Genomic DNA, 22,775 nt, shown 5'->3' on the forward strand with positions numbered 1-22,775 from the left:
TATGACTCTATAAAGACGCAATTGCGAACATAATTGAATACTGTAGAGATGATTTATATATAGTCAGTCATTGTCGTGTCTATATCTTCTAATTGAGAAAAAAATATAATTCTTCCTTTAATTGGAGAAATAAAAAAAATTCAACTGTTTATGAGATATAAAAAGACAAACTCAAAGTCTAACAAGTTTTATTTGTTTAAATTATTTAAAGAATATATTGAAAAACATTGCATTATTCTCTGCATTTTTGTAAACCATAGTATTCTGTACAGTATTAAAAGGTAAAAGTTTTTTTTTATAAATGTTTTAGGTATAATAGTTTCATTAAAATGAGGAAAAAAGTTCTAATTTCATCCATTCAGCTTTGATGTTTATTTTGGGTATGAATGGCTAGTGCAGTATTGACTAGGACATCTGATTATTATGCATGGATATATTCTACAGACTATTTCTACATACATTGTATCTTAATGTTATATAATCGAGGGGGTCCAGGGAATTTTAAATGTTGGAGTATGAAAAACAGACTAGACTACTTGATATGAAAATATGAAAAGAAAATGTAAAGTTTCAAAACTTAATATCATGTTTCTTTTCAACCACTTTTGCCTAAAGAACTCTGAAATTTTGGAAGGACTTTTTTACGATAATGCCTCTATTTTATTCATTTTGGATCCTGTAGTCTAATATGGTAAACTCTATGGGTCCAATAATCTAGATGTACACTTTTACACTACACTGCAGACAAATTATAAAACATTTTATGCAGAAGGGTGGTGCAAGGTGGAGGTTTTTAACAAAAATGATAAATATAGATATTAACAATCTAGATAAAAATAGTTATGGTTGTTTGTTGGGATTTTTTTTTATATATTTACTAGCAGCTGCGCCCCTAGCATCTTGAGGCTCTATTTTAAAGGAGTAGGTCAAGAAAAAAATAGCAAAAAACTGTCCCTTTACTTAAATCTAAAAATAAAATAGCCTAAAACCATCCCAGTACCTTAGTTTATATCTTAGGGAGAACTGATTTGGTTCAGTAGTTATCGAAATCTTACTACTTTATATGTATAATTAGCGTTTGTGAACATAGAATCTTAGGGATATGTATTTGCAGGTGTAGGGAAGAACAGAAAATTAGCATCAAACACTCCCAAGACCAATCTAAAAATAAAACAGCATTTAATCACCCCAGGACACAATCGGTTCAGTGGTTATTTAAATCATAAGCTACAGACAAAAAACCTTACTACTGTATATACGTACTAGGAAAGTAGGATATATAAAAGTTAATCGAAAAATTTATTTGTCAGATCCAATAAACTTTTAAAAAATTTTTATTACGTAATTATTTATTTTACTATCGACTCAAAGCTGTCTATAATACGATGAGATAAATAACTGTTAAACACCGCAACTTTATTGAAACGGATCAAGACATACGAACAATAATTCTTGTGTCAGATAAATAGGATAACTATATTAAACTAAAATTTGTTCTCAAAAAAGTTATAAATCAGCATTTTTTACCGAACTTTCTGGTAACAATTGTAGAGTTGCTATGCTTCCTAAATCGTAGCTAACTGTTATAGTACCCATCATGCAAAGTTTGAAATCGATGACTAAATTATTGAAAAGAGATATGAGTTACGGACGGACGAGAGGATCCTAAATATAAAAGGCTTGGCTTTAAAAAAATGTTATTTATTAAATTTTCTTAATCTTAGCAAAACATTCAATAGGTCCATCTTTAAATATATTTCATAAAATTAAAGATATAATTTTAAGTTGAAAGAAAAGAATATTTGCTTTTCTCAAAATATTTTTACGTAAACTTCAAGTGGGTGTAAATTTGTTATTAAATTTAAATCACAATTTTCTCAAAAAAGACTACGCTGAAAGATTTTCAAATTAGCAAATTTAGCTAAAGATAAAACTATAAAACCTAATAAAATTACACAAATCAATTTAATTTTCTAATTTAATTTGGTTTTAAAGTAAATGATTTTTAGTGAAGGACGTACTGTCACTTTCTATATTACGTATAGAGTAACTTTGCTACATCAACTGTCGTTAAATAAACAATTATGTCAATCTTATAACTATTTCTTTTTAAAATCAATAATTATAAAAGGTGACATTTAAATATACATTATACATAAATATAAAATATATTTAGTTGTATCTGAAGAAATACTTTTTTGTTGATGAATCTAAAGTTTGTCTCTCTCTGATTGCCAACAAACTCTAGTTTAGCTTCTCAGCTTTTTCAAACAATAAGCAATTAGTCTGGAACAAATTTACTTCTTGTCTGATTACACAAATAGATAGGTAGATACACATTTAGAAAGAATCTTAGGGTATAATCCAATCAATATTGATAAGTGAACGGGCGGTAACGGGCGGGTTATTAGGAAGGAGAGGGAGGAGCAAATTACACCTGATTATTTAGATAGAAGGCGGTTTCTGATGTTTTTTTTTCAGTCAGGAGGATGAATCTATTTTCATAAAAGCAGAAATAAAATCTATGATTACGGTTTTGTCCTTCCAATCAAGATAATATACAATTCTATTTACCAATCTTTTAACGTGTGCAAGACTGCTTAGGCAAATAACTAGATTGTCTTAACTTTTTTTTGTTTAAATCTAGAAATAAATAGCCCAAAACAATCTCGGGTCCTATGTGAATCTTTCCTGAAATGGCTCAGCAGTTATAGCAATCTAGCTACAGACAGAAAATCCTAACTACTTTATATGTTAGGATAGTTACCTAAAGTGACGGTCAGATTGAGGATCAGGTAATCCCTCTCCTCCCACAGGACTCATATGTCGGTTAGAACTTTGCTCTAATTGCCTAACAAACAAAAATATTTCATCACAAAGTTATTTTTTTTTGTATATATGCCATAATGCTCGCTGTATATTATTAGTAACCTCTAGCTTATTTTAAATGCTGCCAGATAACTATGACACGAGATGATAATTGCTCTTATTTAATAAAAACACTGGCTTTGTATGACTGTCAGATAAAATATCATGCAAACGAAATGTTGTAGGTAAATCACCAATGTTACTGATATTCAGCTGATATTTGATACAAATCACATAAAAAAAGTGAAAAAATAAATAAAATATTATTGAGAATATGAACATTATGAACTTAATTTAAAAACTTTTCTAACATAGGTATTGCAGTTAAAGAAAAAAAATTACCTAATAAGGTCCTCAAGATTTCGTATCCGAATAGGCCCCATCTCATCCTGATTGTGCTCCCCTACACCTTTCCCATCTCCGTAGTCAGGTCCGCTGCCAGCTCCTGCCAGCCCTCCTCCGGAACCCTGGCGTTTCAGTTCTTCATTTAGCACCTGTGTATCCTGATTTGGTTGTGGAGCACAATATCTTGGTTGGCCCACTGGTCTGCTACTGGCCGCATCTCTCAGGGCCTGCAGCAATCAAATATAATACAAAATAGTTACTTATAATAATTGTAAATGCTCTTTAATTATTTTTAAATTAGAATATATTGTGATGAAATAAAAAATTTTGTCTAAAAATTTCCTCCCCTTTTTAATACATTTGAAACACATTAATATTTGATATAAAAGTGAAAACAAAACAATTTCTATAGTAGTTTCATTCTTATCCAATCACTTAAAATTCAAAACTTTTTGTTTTCTTTAAGAATAAAATATGGTTTATAAAAAAAAATTTCGTGAGAAATATTAAAAGATTAACCTCAAGTATGTCTTCATGGTAGCCATTTAGTGACTTTAACGTTCTATCCACTTCAGTCATGTCCCTGCGGGAGTCCTGGCGGTCAATAGGTCCATGACCCGCCAGCTCCTCGCGTGAAAGAGAGAGTGCCACATGACCTGGACCTGGCCTGGACAGAGTCGAGTGTCCACCCGCCAGGTTCTCACGTGACAGTGAGGTTGGGCCAGTCCTGGATATTGTAGAATATCCCGGGTGCGCGCTGACCGCATGGTTTCCACGCGCAAGTGTGCTGTGGCCGGATAGTGTGGCACGTCCAGAAATATCCTGTCTTGATAAACTACTATGTCCAGTTAAGTCTTGTCTAGATAAACTATGGTGGTCTGTGAGGTCCTGTCTGGAAAGGCTGGCAGCATGGACCAGATCTGAACGTGACATGGTGTTGTGCTGATGACCAGAAAGCTCCTGTCTGGAGTGATGGTTGGAGAGACCTGCATGGGAAGGGGGAGGAGGAGCTCCGACTATATTAATTAAATTATTTTGGGAAGACGAGCTTATTCTATCATCCCATCTGTCCTTGTCCATAGAACAGTAAGGGCCGGGCTTCTTCAATATTCCTTTCTCTAAAATAAAGCAACAATTAAAATCGCATAAAAAAACATTATGATCTTCTATGTATTTCACAATACTTAAAATCATATAAAAATTGACGCAAACTTATAAAACCTAACGATAGTAAAAAATCCAACGCTTGCTGGTTGAGTTTCAATAATATAGATTTAGCTAGACTCCAAAAGTTTTATATTTCCGTTTAAAATAACAAAGGTATTTATTATCAAATATTCCAAAAAGTATAGTTAAGGGGTGAAGCTAGGCTGGAACGCGCAAAGCAGTTAAAAAATATGTCTGACCTGATTGATATGCTTGATCTGAGAGCATGTTTTGACCTGAACCCAGGATCTGATTGGAACTTGGAATTTGATGTGTGGATCCAAAGCTTGTGTGGTTACCCATACGCTTCATTCCATGCTCCCTAGCACAACAATTACAATATCAATATAATCATATTCTTATTCAAAATATCTTGATTTTAAACATGCACTAAAACATATTAGATATTAGATTTAAATGATTTTTTTGTTATTCTACTTGTTTTTCTCTTATCTTAGTATTATTATTTAAGAATAATAAATATCATTCAATTAATGTATAATTATTTGTGTTACATGTTAAAAGATAAAATTAGGTTTTTATAACGTTATTTTTTTATGAATTTATATTAATTAAAATGTAGAAAACTTATTTTGGTGTATTTTATGTTATAGTGAGCTATGTTATCAAATTTTACTTGTTAGTGGAGTAGATATTCTAAAATTATGGTCTTTTATTGCCTTCATAGTTATAGTAGGCTATGTAAAACTAGCAGCTGTGCCGTTAGCATCAAGGGACTCTTCTATGAGAGTTATGAGAGAGAAAAATATATAAAAAACCATACCAAGATTTTTATTAAAAATAAGATAACTAAAAACTACCCTAGGACCTATGTGAAGCTTCCCTAAAATTAGGAACTGAATCCCATCAGGGATTAGCGAGATCTAACTGACAAATTACTATACATTATAATATATTTCTTGATCTTTGGAAGCTCGTAGCATTGGGTTACAGAATCAGATTTAATCCTATTTGGTAAAGTAATAGAATGTAAGTCTATCTATCTTTTTCTATGTCCACAATTTTGATAAAAATATTTTCATGGTTCCTTCAACAGAAATACTAGGGGGTCCATTTATTTACTTTATCCATTACCTTGTGTCCCGTCCTAGAAAAATTTTGTTAAACTTTTGGCCCCTAGCCAAAATATGGTTGATTTATGCCAAAAAAATTACCCATGCAAAACATTTTTTTCTGTAATTCAAAAATGACGATGGTACAAGCACTTTAAAGTTTTTAAAATCTGCAAAAAGACCTTTTTTTAAAGCTTTTGAACCATCTCAATTTTAAAGATTTTTACAAAATTTCAACTCTAGTGTGTCGATATAAACCTGAAATTTACCAAAAAAAATGGAGCCGTCTTAATTATAACATATGAAGGACAAAGGTGTAGCAAGTAATCTTTCAAAGCTGAGGGCCAAAATTTTAACCAAGTTTTTCTAGGACAGGACGGGGTATTGTTCATTCTGGAAGTAGTATATCTGGATGCCATTCATTAAAATGATCATGGCTAACCAGTTATCGATATGTCGTTTTAAAATCTATTTAGTTATTTACGTCGACATTGTAACTAACAATGACCTTAACTTATTACAGCACAATAGTTTGACATGGTGAGACACTTCATTAAGGACATTTACATTTAAATTTCATTATTTGTCTGCTTTTTATACCACAAAGATTAAGAACAAAGATATTAAAATACTTATTTCTCGCATCGTATTATAAACGGCTTCCCGCGTATATAGAATGTACAATTATAAGATTAAAACTACTTTTTTTTAGCCCCGAGGTGCCCTAGGCACCGGCTAAAAAACTGGTTTTAATCTTATGATTGTACATTTCTATATTCGTAGAAAACTGGATATAATACGGTGCTAGACATAGTTTTTTCGTATTCATGAGAACCGGTTCCTATCCACCGGATTCGAATAAATACGAGAAATAATTTTATATTACTTTTGTTATTCCAAGTGATTAGCCAGAGCAAAGTTAATCTTTCAATTTCCTTTTCTATTTTTCAAAATTAAAGTATAATTATGAAAGAAAAGTGTTTTAATTTTAGTGTATTCTTTTTTTATTTTTTTATTTTGTGCTTGTTTTTTTTAAAAGATTTCAAATGATGAAAAGATATATTTGAAAATATTTTGAGTGTATTTTGTCTTTGTGGTTTAAATATTTTTCTTCAATACAAAATTTAAGGAAAAGGTTTAAACTAGGGCTCGGCAACCATCCGTATTTACACAGGTTTTTAAGGAAAAAAGAGAAGTGGCTGCGGACTTGCTGGAAGCTGAAAATAAAAAGGCTGCAGATTTTTAAAGATCGAGGTCAACTTTGTTCCTTTCATGATAATCAAGGTGGTGGTTAATTTTTTGCGACAACAACTGGAGGTTGACAAAACTAGTGCGGCTTGTTTGTGACTTGTTGTTTGCTGCGGCTGCAGCAGCGGATGCAAAGCCCCGGTTTAAATTATATTGTGAAATAGTAAATATTGAATCCTTGTATTTACCTCTCGTACATACAAGCTATACATCTAATAAAAAATATAATATTAAATAAAAAAAACTAACAAAATAAAAGCCAATAAAATAAGTTTTTTCATGGTTAAATTCTTCCATTCTTTTTAATCCGTTAGTTAAAAAATACCCTTAATTATTTTTCAATCACTGTCGTCAAAAAAAGTATTACAGCATATCATAGGACTGGAAAAGTTTTGATTCGGTTAGAGTATCACTTATTTTAGAGGGAACATAAAAAGACAGTAAAAAATCGATAGATAAAAAATATAAAACTGTAATTTGCATAATTATTTGAAAGATTATCTGCGGAGCCTAATTTGTCCCATGTAAAAAAGAATGATTGGAAAATTTATATTTTAATTTTTAATAATTTTTGTTTATTATACATATATTTAATATGATATTATATGAACTGAAATACTCCAGGAAACTTAAATATTACTTTTCAAGGTACTCAGGTTCACTGGAGTTTGTGACTGAACAACAAATTTTCATTTTATTTTCTGCATTTTGAAAGGATAAAAAAGGACAAATGAGACACCCAGTATTTATAAGCTGTGTGAAGACTATTTGCACCCATATGTATATTATATTTATTGTTGGTGCATTATGGCAAATTAAAAAAAAAACTAGAAACTTTATAATCAAATTAAAACGCTAGAGAATGTTTAAATACATATATAGTGTTATTATATACAGCTGGCTTTGTATATTTCAAGATTAAAATGTGGTAAATATTTTGTAAATAAATTACCAGGACACACATTTTATGTATTTTAAATGTTGGGGACTTCTTTTAGGTTAAAGTAAATTTTAAGAGAATTGCGCAGTGATTAAGCTCCTCACAATGGTGAGAAATATAATTTAATTTATGCTGTTCAAAAATTTAAAAATACTTACTCCATGGATCTGTATGTTGGCGTGGGTGTAAAATTAATCATCTTGTTCGTTTCCTCCATGGCTGGCGGTGGCTCAACATGCTGTGGACCAAAGTGTTGTTGGGCGGGGTGGTTGGGATGTGGTGAGTGGGGCTGTCCAAATCCTTTTCCTCCCGGCAGAATGGGCCGCTTCAGGTACGGGGGGTCATATTTGGGCAGCGCAGATTTTCTTCTAGAAGTTTAAATTTATTCTAATTGACTTTTATCTTTAATGATATTTTTTTGAAAAAAAATTACTTTTACTATTGAGAGAAAAACATTATTTCATATTCATTTTTTGTTGAAGGACAGGCATTTTCCCTCACTCAGATTTATTTTAAAGTTCTGACTTTGATAAGAGGGTCCCTTTTTATCTGGATACTAAATAAAAACCGGGAGTCTCATAATGTAAATGTTTGTGAGTCTGTCTGTATGTGTCCAACCTGAGTCTGTCTGTATGTGTCCAACCTGAGTCTGTCTGTATGTGTCCAACCTGAGTCTGTCTGTATTTGTCCAACCTGAGTCTGTCTGTATGTGTCCAACCTGAGTCTGTCTGTATGTGTCCAACCTGAGTCTGTCTGTATGTGTCCAACCTGAGTCTGTCTGTATGTGTCCAACCTGAGTCTGTCTGTATGTGTCCAACCTGAGTCTGTCTGTATGTGTCCAACCTGAGTCTGTCTGTATGTGTCCAACCTGAGTCTGTCTGTATGTGTCCAACCTGAGTCTGTCTGTATGTGTCCAACCTGAGTCTGTCTGTATGTGTCCAACCTGAGTCTGTCTGTATGTGTACAACCTGAGTCTGTCTGTATGTGTCCAACCTGAGTCTGTCTGTATGTGTACAACCTGAGTCTGTCTGTATGTGTCCAACCTCCCCATACTTTTTTAGTCTCAAAACTTGAAAAGTTTTCCAATAATTTAGAGAAAATGAAATAGGAAGGTTGGTAAAGACAGTAGTTTAAGTTTAAAATGGACAACTTTTTCATTAATTTTCTTATGCATTTTCATTTACCTAAAACGGCCAAATAACACAGATATTTGTTATAAGTAACATTAGGACTATGAATATAAACATGATCACATTTGATTGACAACAGATAAATATTTCAGTTTTATTTGTCAACTCTACAGTCACTAGCTTGTCAGTAAATTTAATTATCAAAGTTAATTCAATGATTATTTCTCCAAATAATTTCATTGATAAAGTAAAAAAAAACAATTTTAAATTGATAAAATGAATCTGTAGCTTAAAAAACAATGATGACAGGCATGAGAAGTTACAAGACATAGAAAGCTGACAAATACATTCAAGGATAGATACATATAGTAAAATAAAGTAGTAGAATACAAAACATAAAAAATATGTTTTTTAATAAGAGCTATGCTATAAACATTGTATCTGTCCTTATAGCTTTAATACTAAATATATCCCCCAAAGTATTGCCTTTTTTTGGCCTTGGAGGATTTTTATTCATGCATCATTCAGCTAGGATATCAGAAAATTAGTTTTCAAGTTTGTTAGCTGTAATTCACTTGACAGTAGCCATGCAAGCTATACGAAGAATATACAAATTTGTGAACCAATTTTTTATTCTAAATATTTTTCATAGAAAAAAACAACTTCCTTTATATCTTATATTTGTAGATAGGTCTGATTCAGGGGCGTCCAAGCTTTTTTATTTGGGGGGGGGGGGTAATCTTTATTTCATAGAGGCATTTTTTTTTTGGGGGGGGGGAGGGTAAAAATTGAAAATCCAAAAATTTTTGTTGGGGGGGGGGGGGATAATCACCCCTTTACCCCCCCCCCTTGGACGTCTATGGTCTGATTGTAATATATTTTTGTGTCCATCTCTAAGATTGTTTTATTAAACTTTTATTACAATTTCTTTAATTTTACATTAAATCAAGAGGCTGCGAACGCCCAAATGGCTAACCAAAACAGCCTACTTTCGCAAACAATGCATAAGAACCAGTTTAAGAGCACCACCAGAAAATAAACAATAACTGACATTAAATTATGCACATTGCTGGAGAAAACCCGCGTAAAACGAGGATTTTTCACCCCTTTCACTGTGTTGACTGCTGCTATTTTTAAATTTATCTTCCAGTTTATTCAAAGACTTTGTTTTACCGATTGTAACGTTGTATGGATGCAGGTTGCGGGCCCAACAGCTTAGCCGCCACAAGACTTAAAAAATACCTTTCTTCGTATTTTCGACTTGATCCAGAATTTGTTTACACATAAAATAATTTTGCAAGCAAAAGCGGGAACCATACAAATTACAAGGCAGAGAATAAAATGTGTAATTCTGTATGTCTATATGTGTTAGTTGTAGCACCTACTCTATTCTGTATGTCTATATGTGTTAGTTGTAGCACCTACTCTATAACATAATTCTGTATGTCTATATGTGTTAGTTGTAGCACCTACTCTATAACATAATTCTGTATGTCTATATGTGTTAGTTGTAGCACCTACTCTATAACATAATTCTGTATGTCTATATGTGTTAGTTGTAGCACCTACTCTATATGTGTTAGTTGTAGCACCTACTCTATAACATGGCCATTTCTCTTTGTCTAGTAAACTTAGAATTAAACTCGTCAAATAAAAAATCAGTAAGCTGTCGACAATATCTGCCTAAAATTGACTTTGCTCTTAGTTTTTCATTTTTTATCTTTTCGAAGCTACACCATGATTCACTTTGACTGTCCGTCATTAAGTTCTTCAGTTAATCTGTACGTAACACTGTAAGCACAATTTAAAGACGGTATGTATATTATTCATATTAATGTATTTTATATATTTTATATTATTTTCATAATATTTGTCAATAAAGTGATGAAATAAATCTGGCATCCTGTTTGTTTTCTCGGCTTCTATGGAAGATAAACAGCTGAAAATTGCATTGAAGATTTCTATGACATATGCGTATCTAGTTTATACAAAGTTTGTATGTCTATCTGCCATTCATGCTTCAAAAATCCTAAAACTTTTTGTAAGTTTACGTAATTCTTTGAGTTTTTGCATATCATCTCTCTTTCTTGTTATGACAACTGAATATTTGCTCTATAACTCACTTTGTCCGTTCGTCTTTTTCAAGATTTTTTTTTGTACTTCGCTACTTATGGAAGTTTTCATCCTTGTTTTAGTTTAAAATGTTGCACTACGAATGGACATAATTGACTGTGTTGTTAGATGTTGTGTGTTTGTATTAGTCCCTACAAGTTAGTCACATCTCTCTCTCTCACACACTATATATAAACAAGACAAAATTTCAACATACAGACACAAAAATCCTTTGTTTCATAAAAAAATGTGAGGGATTAACTAAATCATCATAAAGTTAAATTTGAAATTTTGTTAGTTGTTATTTCAAGTTGTGTTTTTTTACACGATAAAACTGACCTTTCACACATTGACATATTTTTGTAAACAACTAAAGACCTGCAATTAAGGGTAGAAATAAAATTATTTAAAAGTCTAACAAGACTAGATTTTATGAAAACTGATGCCTTTCGTGTACAGACATAAAAACCTTAAACATAAAAAAATATATTGTGAACATTACAGGCTAAACCAGATAAATATTCTAGAATGATTAGGCGATCAAAACACTGTATGAACCATGTTTGTAGCTCTACAATAGTCTAAGTTTCTAATTGCCCGAGATTGAATAGACTTGGTTAGATGTTTCAAAACTGAAAGATCTATTCTTCTATCCCTACTATAGCTTATGTTATATTTCTTCCTAACATACTTAGACGGACGGACGGACAAAAGAATGACAGGATGCGGACGTCCATACTGTCCTAGATTGATTACACTTATTTAGACGATTTTAAAACTGTAACAACTACGCAAGGTGTTATGATGAACAAAGTAAAAATGGGATTACGGACGGATGGACGGACAAAGTTTTTGGAGACCATCGTTTTAGATGTCCCAAGGGACATACAAATGACGAGAAAACACTAAAAATTTATTTTGAATTGGTGGAAGAAGTGAAAACGATATCTTTTTTTTAAATACAAAAAAATGGAATAAAAATAATAAATGATTTCTAAAAAGCAAAAATTTGTATACATATTTCCATAAAATTTTTGTCATTTTACATTATTTGGAAATAAATTACTATTCGAAAGATAATCTTTGATATTAAAAAAAGTAATTTTTCTTATAATTTGTTTAAACTATATTTCTAATTTCTTAAAATGATTTTTATATTTACAATTTTAATTATTAAAGCAAAATAACATATGACTAATAGTATTATAAATGCATGTATTGTATATATTGATTTAGGAAAAAATAACATTTAGATTTATATATGAAAGTAAGTAGAAAATCGAATTATTTAATTTTATAAGAGTTAAGTATCACACAGAAATTTTCAAAAACAGCTTGCTATAACCATAATCCAATTCATAATTTCCTTTTCATAATTATTAAAAAATATACATATTTTACAATTTAATCTTTAATTGTGGGGCTCTTTTAGTGGATTTTGATAAAAGACCTTTTGTCCAACAATTTTAACTGGAAAACACTGAATTTTAAACATTTTAAAGGAGGCCAAGAATTGAACAGTTATTATTTTTGCTTAAAATTTTTTGGCATAAATAAGCTGTATGCGAATTATCAGCATTGTGATGTTTCTACGGAGCCCCTATACTTAGATTAGGAAATCATTACAATATTTAATCCTATTCCTCCCTTTTTCTCATAAAATTGTAAAACAAAAGTTATACTACGTTATTCAAGTGTTTGTTAGTTGAATAATTGAATTTGTAAAAGTTTAAGTTCCCTCAAAGGATTCGAGAGAATGTGAAGAATAGGCAAACATGAAGAAAAAAACTATTGATGGTCGATATTGAACTTAGAGTTAAGCCACTTCTCAAACTTAGCGCAAATATTCCACATCAATCAAATTAAATTAACAAGTTTTTCTTTTCAAGTGGAATAAAATTTGTAAAATAATCATTTATATCCAACTAGTGGCTTAGCCTTTGGTCTTTATGGGTCTCGTTAATTTTATTTTTAGCAAAACAGTTTTAAGTATATATATGTATATACATACGTATATTGAGTAGGAATAATGTCAGTATTAATAACATCCATAAAAGTTTGTCTTTTTAAAGTTTTCCTTCACTCTTATGGACAAACAAGAAAGTTAAAAACAATTTTCTTTCAACTGTAATAATATAATTCTTAATTTTTAAAAAATATTTCTGAGTATTTCATGATAAAAACAAAAAGTTAAAAAGATTTGTCAGTCTACATCAAATAATAGCCATAAAAAATACAATTTTCAGAAACAATCATTTAACAACTAAATTTTTGTATTAAAAGTATTATGTTTAAAAAAATATTGATATAAAATGTAACATCGTAATAAAGTTGACTTTCTATGCATAATTATGTCCCACCTGTAGCAGAGTGCCAGAATGGCGAAGAGAATAAAGATGCCACCAACCCCCACAACAAGGATGATCACCATCATGATGGTGTCGCTGTCGCTCTCTTTTACTACAACAAACAGTTAACATTCAACCCATGCAAATATCATCCAACTACATTAGTATAGAAAAAAATGTACAATACTTTCAATCATTTATATGAATACAATATATTGTATAAGTATATTACAGTAGTTTTTAAGCTCAATTTTAAGTAAATTCATCTGTATTAACTTCCTGAACAAGTATTTTTTTACTTAACATAACATTATTATAATAATATACTATATACTTATGGTTGGGGGATGTGGTTAGACCATTAAGAATCTGGGTAAACCCCAACAATAAAAATTAGTTTTTAAAGTCAATTTATTTATATCAGTTTGTCATGAAACGTTCTTAGCTATATTTCTTCTTGTTTTCGATTATCATTAAGGGGAAATAACTTAAAAAATATATTCTGAACTTAAATCTATTCTTATACTACTTGTAATAAACGGTGGGTAATGATATGTAAGGCGCGAATAAATTGATATTTTTTACTCCTGTTAAGCTCGCTCAAAAACACTAGACCCAAGTGCCCGAATGGAATGTTTTAACCAGTTGTTTATAAAGCACTGTGAACTTTGAAGTATCTCTATTGGTTCTAATACATACAGAGCTACAATGGCGCCAAAGTTTTGCAGAAATATTTAGAAAGCTCTGTATTCTGCATTGTCGCTTATAACAAACAACAAATACATTTATTAAATGATAACTATGACAATTTCAGAATGAAATAAACTTTAAGATGTCTGTATGTCTGAATAAGCATACACAGTTATTATACACGTATTATGATTTTGTATATAATCCATTTATACTGTGTATGTTTGTATGTATGAATGTAACCTTATTATGTATAAAGCAAGTATTTAGTATTGTATGTATAGATTCATCTTATACTTCTTAATTCCGCATTTCATATTCTCCTTGTGGATAACAAGACCAATACAATGCAGTATTATTAGTGACGCAGCTATTCTATTCCTTGAGTAATACCGTCAGTCCAAAAACTTTGGTATACTTGTATATTGCATTTTTTTAAATTGAAAACGAAGCCAACAAATCTTTAATTTTGAGTGACAAGGGTACTTGTTTAAAACAAAAAAATCTCTGAAATATTTTGACCGACATAGTGTGTTTTCAAAGAAGATTTGCTATGATTAGTTTATTTTTATATTCGGGGAAACTGCTCCTCGTTCTTATATTTAGAAATCTACCAACTACTCAAATAATTAGTTTATTGGCAACAACTGCCCTGATATCTTTTATCATAAAAACAACAGTATTAATGCCCAACTTATGTAGATTATTGTGCTTGTTATCTATTAGTATGTATGTACATATAAGATTGTATGAAGCTGGGATAGACATGGGAAAAATAATCTTTACACTGAAAGGTAAAATAAAATCTTTTAGAATAGAATGAAAAAATATTTGAGCAGGGCTCGGCACTTGCAAAGTTTATTATTAAAAAATTAAGGCCAAAATTTGCGGCTACGACTGCAGATTTTAAATGCAAATTGATTGCTGTCTGCAGTTAACCTTAATATACTAAAAGAATTACTGTGCTACGGTTACCGGAGCTGAGCCCGGACTTTTATCGTTCGCATTTTTACATTAGACTTACTTTTGGTGATAAATTTATGCTGTAACAAGAAAATTAAAGTATTTTGTTTCAATATCTTTGATAACCGGAAATTTTCTTTAGTAGCTAAAGTTCGGGTATGCAACACAATACTATAATGTCCCTAATTAAACTTTAAATGTGTATCTATTACAAATTACTGATATTAGTATTTCCACTTGTTATTTACTTTAATAAACATTATAATTGTATACATGTTAACATACTTTATACTTATAGATACACAATATCAAGTATGACTAGTAAATATGTTTCATTCAATCTACCTTAATCTATTGTTTCTGACATAACTATCAACATACATAATAAACTAAATATATTATGCTGGGGTTTTAAATGGTATTCCTGTAATATTAATATTGTAAATAAAAGTACATTGTAATTATAATATTAAACATCTAGCATGGGCGCAGTACAGAAATGCGCATTTGCAGCTATTATTATTATTATAGTTTGACAAAACAACATAGTTACCAAACAACACAATATCCTTAGTTATAATTGTTTGTAGCTGGCTGGAGAGCAGAATAGTTGTAGCTCTACTAAGCTGTGTGTATAAGCGCATGTGTATAATGGTGCAACAATATGACAATACAAAAATTCTACATAATCATTATAATTTCAAAGAAACTTTATTAATTTCACAGCAACATACCAAGTCATTACATTAAAAGGCAGATTTTTAAAATAGATAAATTGAATTATTTAATATTGCATACTAAAACCTAAGTATAAATTATAGATTGTTTGTTTTATCATTTGTTGAACCTTATATTGGTACATGGTGATGTAGAAACAGTACAAGCTGGATATCCACACTCAATTACAGAAGTACATTAGCCATCATTCCGTACAGATCATTCAAACCAGTTTATCAACAGCTTCCTAAGATATCTGCATTCATAAAAAAATATATTTTCTAACTTTAAATTTCAGATAGATTAAGAAGCTGATAATATTTGCTTGGTTTTGTTGCTGTTGTAGTTGTGACAATACCTATAGCACACGGCGGCCATAGCAAAGCATATGAAGATCATGGCCACTCCGATGATTAATACAAGAACAAGGAAGACAGTGTTAGAAGCTGCCTTATCCACGTGAACCTCGTTGCTTATCGTTGTACCTGCCGCTACACAAAAGTTTAAATAAGAATTGTGTTATTCAAAAATAAGATTTTCATCATATTAAGTATTATTATACAATTATACAGATGTAATGTATTTAAATATTTATAATTTTAAATGTAGATATGATAAAATTTTAGAGATATATTCACTAAATTAAATCATTTAAAATATAAATCAGGTCAAATACTAAAATCAATGTTTGCAACGCTGGCAATTTAATCAAGATCCGGAAAACACAGTAGTAGGATATTGCACGAGAAATCAATCAAAAAAATGCTGCTTTAGTATATTAAAGTTTATATAAACCTGTTTACCCTTGTTTAAGGGATCCTAAGGGGGATGAAATAAAACCAACTATGTAAATATCATTTGAAATTTTGTAAGTCCCTCCCTACTTTAAAAAATAGTTTATAAGTCCTTTCAATACCTATTCCCTTCCTGAATGAAGATGGGAGTAACATTGATTGGTTTAAAATGCCAATTAAATTGTAAAATTAAAACTGAAACATTAATGGTTTCAATCTAATTTTATTCGAAAATTTTAGACTGTTCATAAATAAAAGATAAAATATTTATAATTTTTCATTATAATATTCATACTTTGTGACTAGTTTTTTCTTGAAAATATTCTTATCGGAATTAAATGTGAAACATTTATTATTATACATGATACAGAATTTAGTTTGAATATAGAAAATATATTAGTAAGAAACATATGAAGTATATTTTTTAGGGATACTTATGTTCTAAAAAGGATTCCAGTCGTTCTTTGTTAGAATAAAACAAATTAATCATTTTAAAAAAAATGGTTCATTTATATAAAATTGATTCATTTTAATCTAGAAAGAAGTTGGTAAATTGATTCTGTATGAAATGTACCTTTGAACCACACATCCCTCCCCCCTCCACTCGACTCAATAATTATATTCTTTAAAAAAACTTGTTTATGGTGGGGCACCCTTAACCCGTGCTTCACTTAACCTAACCTAAAGTGTTTTAAAATTTTGTTGATTTATCTCTAGCATGATTTTATTCTATTTTGAAACAATTTTTTCTGAACAACTGATATCTCTTTTTAAAATGTTTTCCTATGAAAAATATCATGCAAAACTTACATATATGTGTGTTGGACTTTGTGGTGCCAGGATCGAAGAATGTTGGAGTAATTCCACCCGGTGGGGCCTCTGTCCAGGGGGTAGGAATATTGACTGAACAGTCCATGCCTGTCCAACCAGGAGTACAAACACAGGTACCAAGGTTGGAACACACCTAAGTACAAATTTCATTAATCTACTAGTTCCATATATATTGCATCAGTTCTGAAATTCATTGAAAATAGTCAATATTTTTTTTATCAATGATATTCTGAATAGCTGTAGTGTTCCAATGAAAACAAATTGGCAAAGCTGAAGCTTACCCCGCGGTCAGAGCATTCAACACGTTTTCCACCAACAATTGACATACATCTGTTCTCCTGCATGACCATCTGTACACAGGTCTGGTTCATACAAATCTTTCCCTCAGCACACTTTGTACCATCCTGTACTATTCCCTGGTCTTTATATCCAGGTAAACTTCCGGACATCACTTTACATTCCAGCTGTTTGTTATCCAAGGAACTCTAAAAAATAAAAATAATAAAATATCATGAGAGGATATCAAAATTTAACTTGATGCTTAACAATTTTAGAACAAAAAAAAATGGCTTGAATCTTAAATCATCCTCATATTTTTTTTTATAATTTATATAACATCTGTTGGAAATTTGCTGTAATTTATTTATATACTAAAACACTTATTATAAATATTTAATCATTGTTTAAAAAGAAACAAATAACAAATACTTTTTATCTCAATCAGAAAAAAACACGCAAAATATTTTTTCTCAAAGCCCTAAATCCTCATTAAATTGTGAACCATGATAGAAAACAAAAATGTTTTTACCTGAGAATTAATATGGCTGACCACTCCCTCTATTACAGGTTTATCTCTTCCCTTCATACAATGTATAGTTCCGCACATCACATCCCTAAACAAACAAATATTAAGAAATGCATCCCCCCAAAATTCTTTATACAGAATAAGTTAAAGAAAGTTGTTGTTTTGTATCTACCTTGCATCTCAGATATTATGTGTATAATGGATAAACTAAGCATTAGTGGGACATATTTCCTCTTCCTGTCATATTTTCATATCAAATGTATCAATGCTGTATCTCATTTATATTTTTGTTCGTATAATATGTATTTTTATCTTTGTTGTATTCAAACAGCTTTCTAAGACGTTAATAAATAGGATTTATAAAATTTACTTTCTATCTTTCTTATATCAATTTTAATAATAAATATTGTATGATTTTAAGGCTATTAAAAAAGGCATTTCTACATAAAATTAATTTTCACAGTGTATAGTTGTTGTAATAAACGGAGTTGTCTTTGAGGTAGAATTCAATATGAAACAATATCTTGTGGATAATTATAAGTTATTCACCAACCAAGTTCGGTCAAACTATTCCATGGTTGTCAATATAGATAAAGGTAATGTTTCATTTCTATCACTTCTTAATTATTCCTTTGTTGTTGTTGCGCTAATTATGGACATAAATGTTCTTGTTTAAAATACAAACATAGGTGTATAAATAGTCACAAAAACATTCATTCAACAACAAACCACACACACAAACACACACACACCGACGGTTACACTCACACACACCAAACGCACAGGAACTTTATATTTCCATATATTTAATGTAGAAACCTCTTGGCGTATATATATTTATGTTGAAGTATGTATTGTAGTTGAGCAAGGCACAAGAATATCATTCAAAATTCATTTTCACACCCATCTAAAGCTTTATACTTTTTCATCGAGAAGATACATACATGTTTAGTACATGCATATTTCTTCATTGTTCAAGTACAAGTTACTTGAATATATTTTTTCATCATTTAAAAAGCATATAATATGCTGTTTGTTGCTCTACAAATTTCTTAAGACGGAGATTTACAAATTTAATATGATAAAAAAGATAAACATATCTATATCAATTATATTTTACTATAGTTAATGTAATGAAAACCCATAAAAAGAAATTTTGTGGGTGTAAGATTGACAGGTTTATGTATTTCTATTTTGTATTCCCACATCTTTACATCTTTTCTTTATCATATTTGCCAATATGTAATATACTGCAGAATTTCAACCCGACTACTCAGTACACACACAATAAATAACATAAACGCGAATATAAAATAAATCATCAAGGAGAAAAAAATAAATGATAATAGAATTTAAAACTATTGGAAGTATGAGAAAAAAATTTATTCATTTAAAATTTTTTTTGCTTTAACCTGTACTGACCCAATGTGTATTTAAAAGGCACTGCAGAGGAAAACATGTCACAATGGTGTGGCAAAGGACAAAATAAGGAAAAATAATAAGTAAATTCTTTTTGTATGCTATGTTTATATCAATCAAAGTGTTTAATTTATTAGTTTTTAAAAATATTTATGAATATTGATTAAAAATTGTTTTTAGATCAATGTGTTTGTAAAGTGTTGCAAATACAAACTCACACTTTAAGCTCATATAAGCTATACGTTAGTAACATAATCTTCCTTTTTCTATCTTCTATTCATCTTGTTTATGAAGTTTGACATTGTCCCCCTCTTAGTAATGCATCTTTGTTTCCAAGATGTAACAATTATTATTTCATTTGCACTGAATACACAACACATTCTCTAGCTATTGTTACTTTAGGTATATATTGCTCTAGTGTTCATTAACAAATATTAATTAGTAACCGTGGTATTGCACATCTAATATTATGTTTCAATATCAAAGTTTACTGATTAATATGAACAATGTGTCTTATGTTAGATAGGTTTGTATTCACATTTAACCAAACATTACTACAAATTAGGTTTATAAACCAATAGCATAAACTATATCCCCAAAAGCAATCTGTAATTAAGTATATGTTTTTAAAAAGTCGGGGCTACACTGAATCTTAGCATTCATATGAGAAGAACAAAAAAGAAATCTTAAACAATATCTTGAAATCTAATATATTTTTTAATGAAGAAATGCGGGATTTTAAAAAAATTAACTTACTTTACATTACATTCTTTGTATTCTGACTGTCCAGGAAACTGATAAACCTTCTTTCCACAATTCCCTTGTTGGTTACCCTTCACATTATACGTAGAGAAGCATTCTACTAAACTTCTGACTGCTCCATGACCCCACAGATTCTTACATTGATCATTCATGGTAGGACAAACTCCACTACAAGGTAACATTATAGTAAAAAATTTGCATTGAAAAATAGAATTTTGCAAAATATATAATTATTAAGTATAAAAGTTGTATTACTTTTAATCTTTTAAAATAACTTGTTTCAATTGTTATCATTTAAAGCACTTTTAATGAACTTCTTTCTAACTGGTGAAATTTTTTTTCTTCATAAGTCCAAAATACTTTTAAGGATGATATCTATTAAATAATGTAAACCATTTGGAAACAAGAAATATTTCTTACCCATAGCAATACCCTTCACCATTTCTACATTCCGCGCCATCTTGAAAGTATAAATCATCCGGACATTCTCCACTATTTCCATTACAAAACTCTGGAAGATCACATTCTCCCATGGATTTACGACATTCAACGCCTGCTGGTTTTATCTGAAAACAAACAAAGTTTAATATGTAAAAAATCAAGTTTTTCGATCGATAAAAATTATTTGCCCTTCTGTTTTGAAATTCAGCATTTTTCAAACTATGTAGTATAGTATTCTATATATTATCAAATGCCAGTATAAAGTCAAACTGCTATAAATTAAGTATTTAAAATTGGAACTTCATAGAGAAGAAAATAAACGCCTCAAATAATTCGTAACGTAAAACAATATTAGAATAAAAGAAGTAAAAATAGAAATTCTTCCGCTAATTATCTAAGAGTTAATGGATAAATTGTTGTTCTCAATTGTTCAAAGGGAAAAATATACATTTCTTGTTGTTGGCATTGAAAGCGTGACATTAGTAATTAAAGTAAAGGTATAATACCTTGTCTAATACAACAGTTGTTTGTCTGATGGGTGTCATTTTACATTTACATTTGTTAATCACGTTATGTTGTAATGTTCACGAGTCATTTACAGTTAGGTATGAAACAGTTACTTACCTTGCAATTTTGGCAACATTCTCCATCTGAGCACTGAGCATCAATGTTGAGCCTACATGTGTAGCTGCTACAACAAGGATTATCTGAACATGTTGGATCTGAGCCACAGTCACAATCTTCACCTTCATCTACAACACCATTACCACAGCGCCCTCCTCCCATACTTGGACCTGGGTTGTATCCTCCCCCACCTGGACCAGGCATCACCATAGGTCCCGGGCCCTCACTAATTCATTTTGTATGTTGTTATTAGGATAAGAATACAATTGTTTTGAATGGAGTATCTTACTGTGGTTACTCATTAAAGGTTTACAATTACTTTCTTAATTGTAGAAGATTAGTAGAACTATTATAATTGACCAAGAAAAAAAGGTTGTCAACATCCAAAAAAGCGTTACACAAAAAATCAGACATTCGGACAGACGAGCATTAAAAAATTAAAAGAGGTAGTGCTATTAATTTTGAAGAAACATAATATTATTTAGAAGTCTTCAGAAAATTATGTCAATTTATTGCAAAATTCTTGAAATACAGGATACTTGTAAAGGATGAATTTACATTTTAAACTTTTTAGTTTGCCTAATCGACAAAGGAATCACAATTTAAAAACAAGATAATAAGAAAATCCATTGAAAAAGGGTGCCAAAAAAAAACATTTTTAAATAGAAGTATAGTCATAAATTTCCAGGTAAAGATTATTGAGTTGATGTGCTTTCAAAATTGCACTTAAAGTTAAAATGGATAGGGCGATTCTAACATTCGTAGATTTTCTATCAGAGCTATGCATTAAGGACTAACGTAAGTTCCCTCCTAGTAGAAAAGCTTCGCAAATATTAGATTTGTGGAATGCATTTTTAACCAACAAACCTAGCTAAAAACAAAAAAAATAAGCTTTAATATTACAAAGTTATTCTTGTATAACATTCTCCAAACTTAACCATTCCTTAAAACTATTCTGCTTCTTATGCCTTTACTTTTGCCCCACCCCACCCCCAATTAAGATCCGCCTTCCCGATGCAAAGGTTGATCTGACCATGATCACTTGCCTATTGCATTTCTAGATGAACTTGTGAATCATTTAATAAATGATGGCGCTATATTAAGTTCTACACCTGCATCAAACAAACATTTACAAACACAAACACATACATAAACTAAAACACACACACACACACATAGCCGAAATACACACACACCTATTACCAGTTACACGCACACAGGCATAATCCTCAGATTAGTGGTTAATATCTGTATAATCTAATCAATCCTAGAGATAAATAATGCATTAAAATAGAAGTACATCCTTCCATCTTCATAGCATAATACATATTGTACATAATCATTTTGTAGTTGTTAAATGCAATAAAATAAATAAAAATATATCCATGCATAATTTCCAACCAAGTTTAGTACCCTCCCTCTCAGCCCACATCTCCATATCTTTCACCGATTTATATTT

At 30.4% G+C, this 22,775-nt stretch overlaps 1 protein-coding gene across 1 annotated transcript in view; it reads right to left on the minus strand.

Moving 5' to 3' along the window:
• Window positions 1-22,775, minus strand: part of mmd (disintegrin and metalloproteinase domain-containing protein mind-meld) — a 64,992-nt gene that overhangs the window by 5,080 nt on the left and 37,137 nt on the right. The window contains exons 14-26 of the mRNA XM_080157318.1: window positions 21,317-21,542; window positions 20,672-20,817; window positions 20,246-20,419; window positions 18,074-18,158; window positions 17,547-17,750; window positions 17,245-17,398; window positions 13,283-13,382; window positions 11,262-11,300; window positions 7,839-8,048; window positions 4,620-4,741; window positions 3,733-4,331; window positions 3,211-3,440; window positions 2,768-2,851 (exon numbers count right to left, since the gene is read on the minus strand). Coding sequence (XP_080013444.1) covers window positions 2,768-2,851; window positions 3,211-3,440; window positions 3,733-4,331; window positions 4,620-4,741; window positions 7,839-8,048; window positions 11,262-11,300; window positions 13,283-13,382; window positions 17,245-17,398; window positions 17,547-17,750; window positions 18,074-18,158; window positions 20,246-20,419; window positions 20,672-20,817; window positions 21,317-21,542 — 2,373 coding nt within the window. The remainder of the gene's footprint in view (window positions 1-2,767; window positions 2,852-3,210; window positions 3,441-3,732; window positions 4,332-4,619; window positions 4,742-7,838; window positions 8,049-11,261; window positions 11,301-13,282; window positions 13,383-17,244; window positions 17,399-17,546; window positions 17,751-18,073; window positions 18,159-20,245; window positions 20,420-20,671; window positions 20,818-21,316; window positions 21,543-22,775) is intronic.

Source organism: Acartia tonsa, chromosome 4 (genome assembly GCF_053477335.1).
Source record: "Acartia tonsa isolate MP-2025a chromosome 4, ASM5347733v1, whole genome shotgun sequence".
Classification (NCBI taxonomy): domain Eukaryota; kingdom Metazoa; phylum Arthropoda; class Copepoda; order Calanoida; family Acartiidae; genus Acartia; species Acartia tonsa.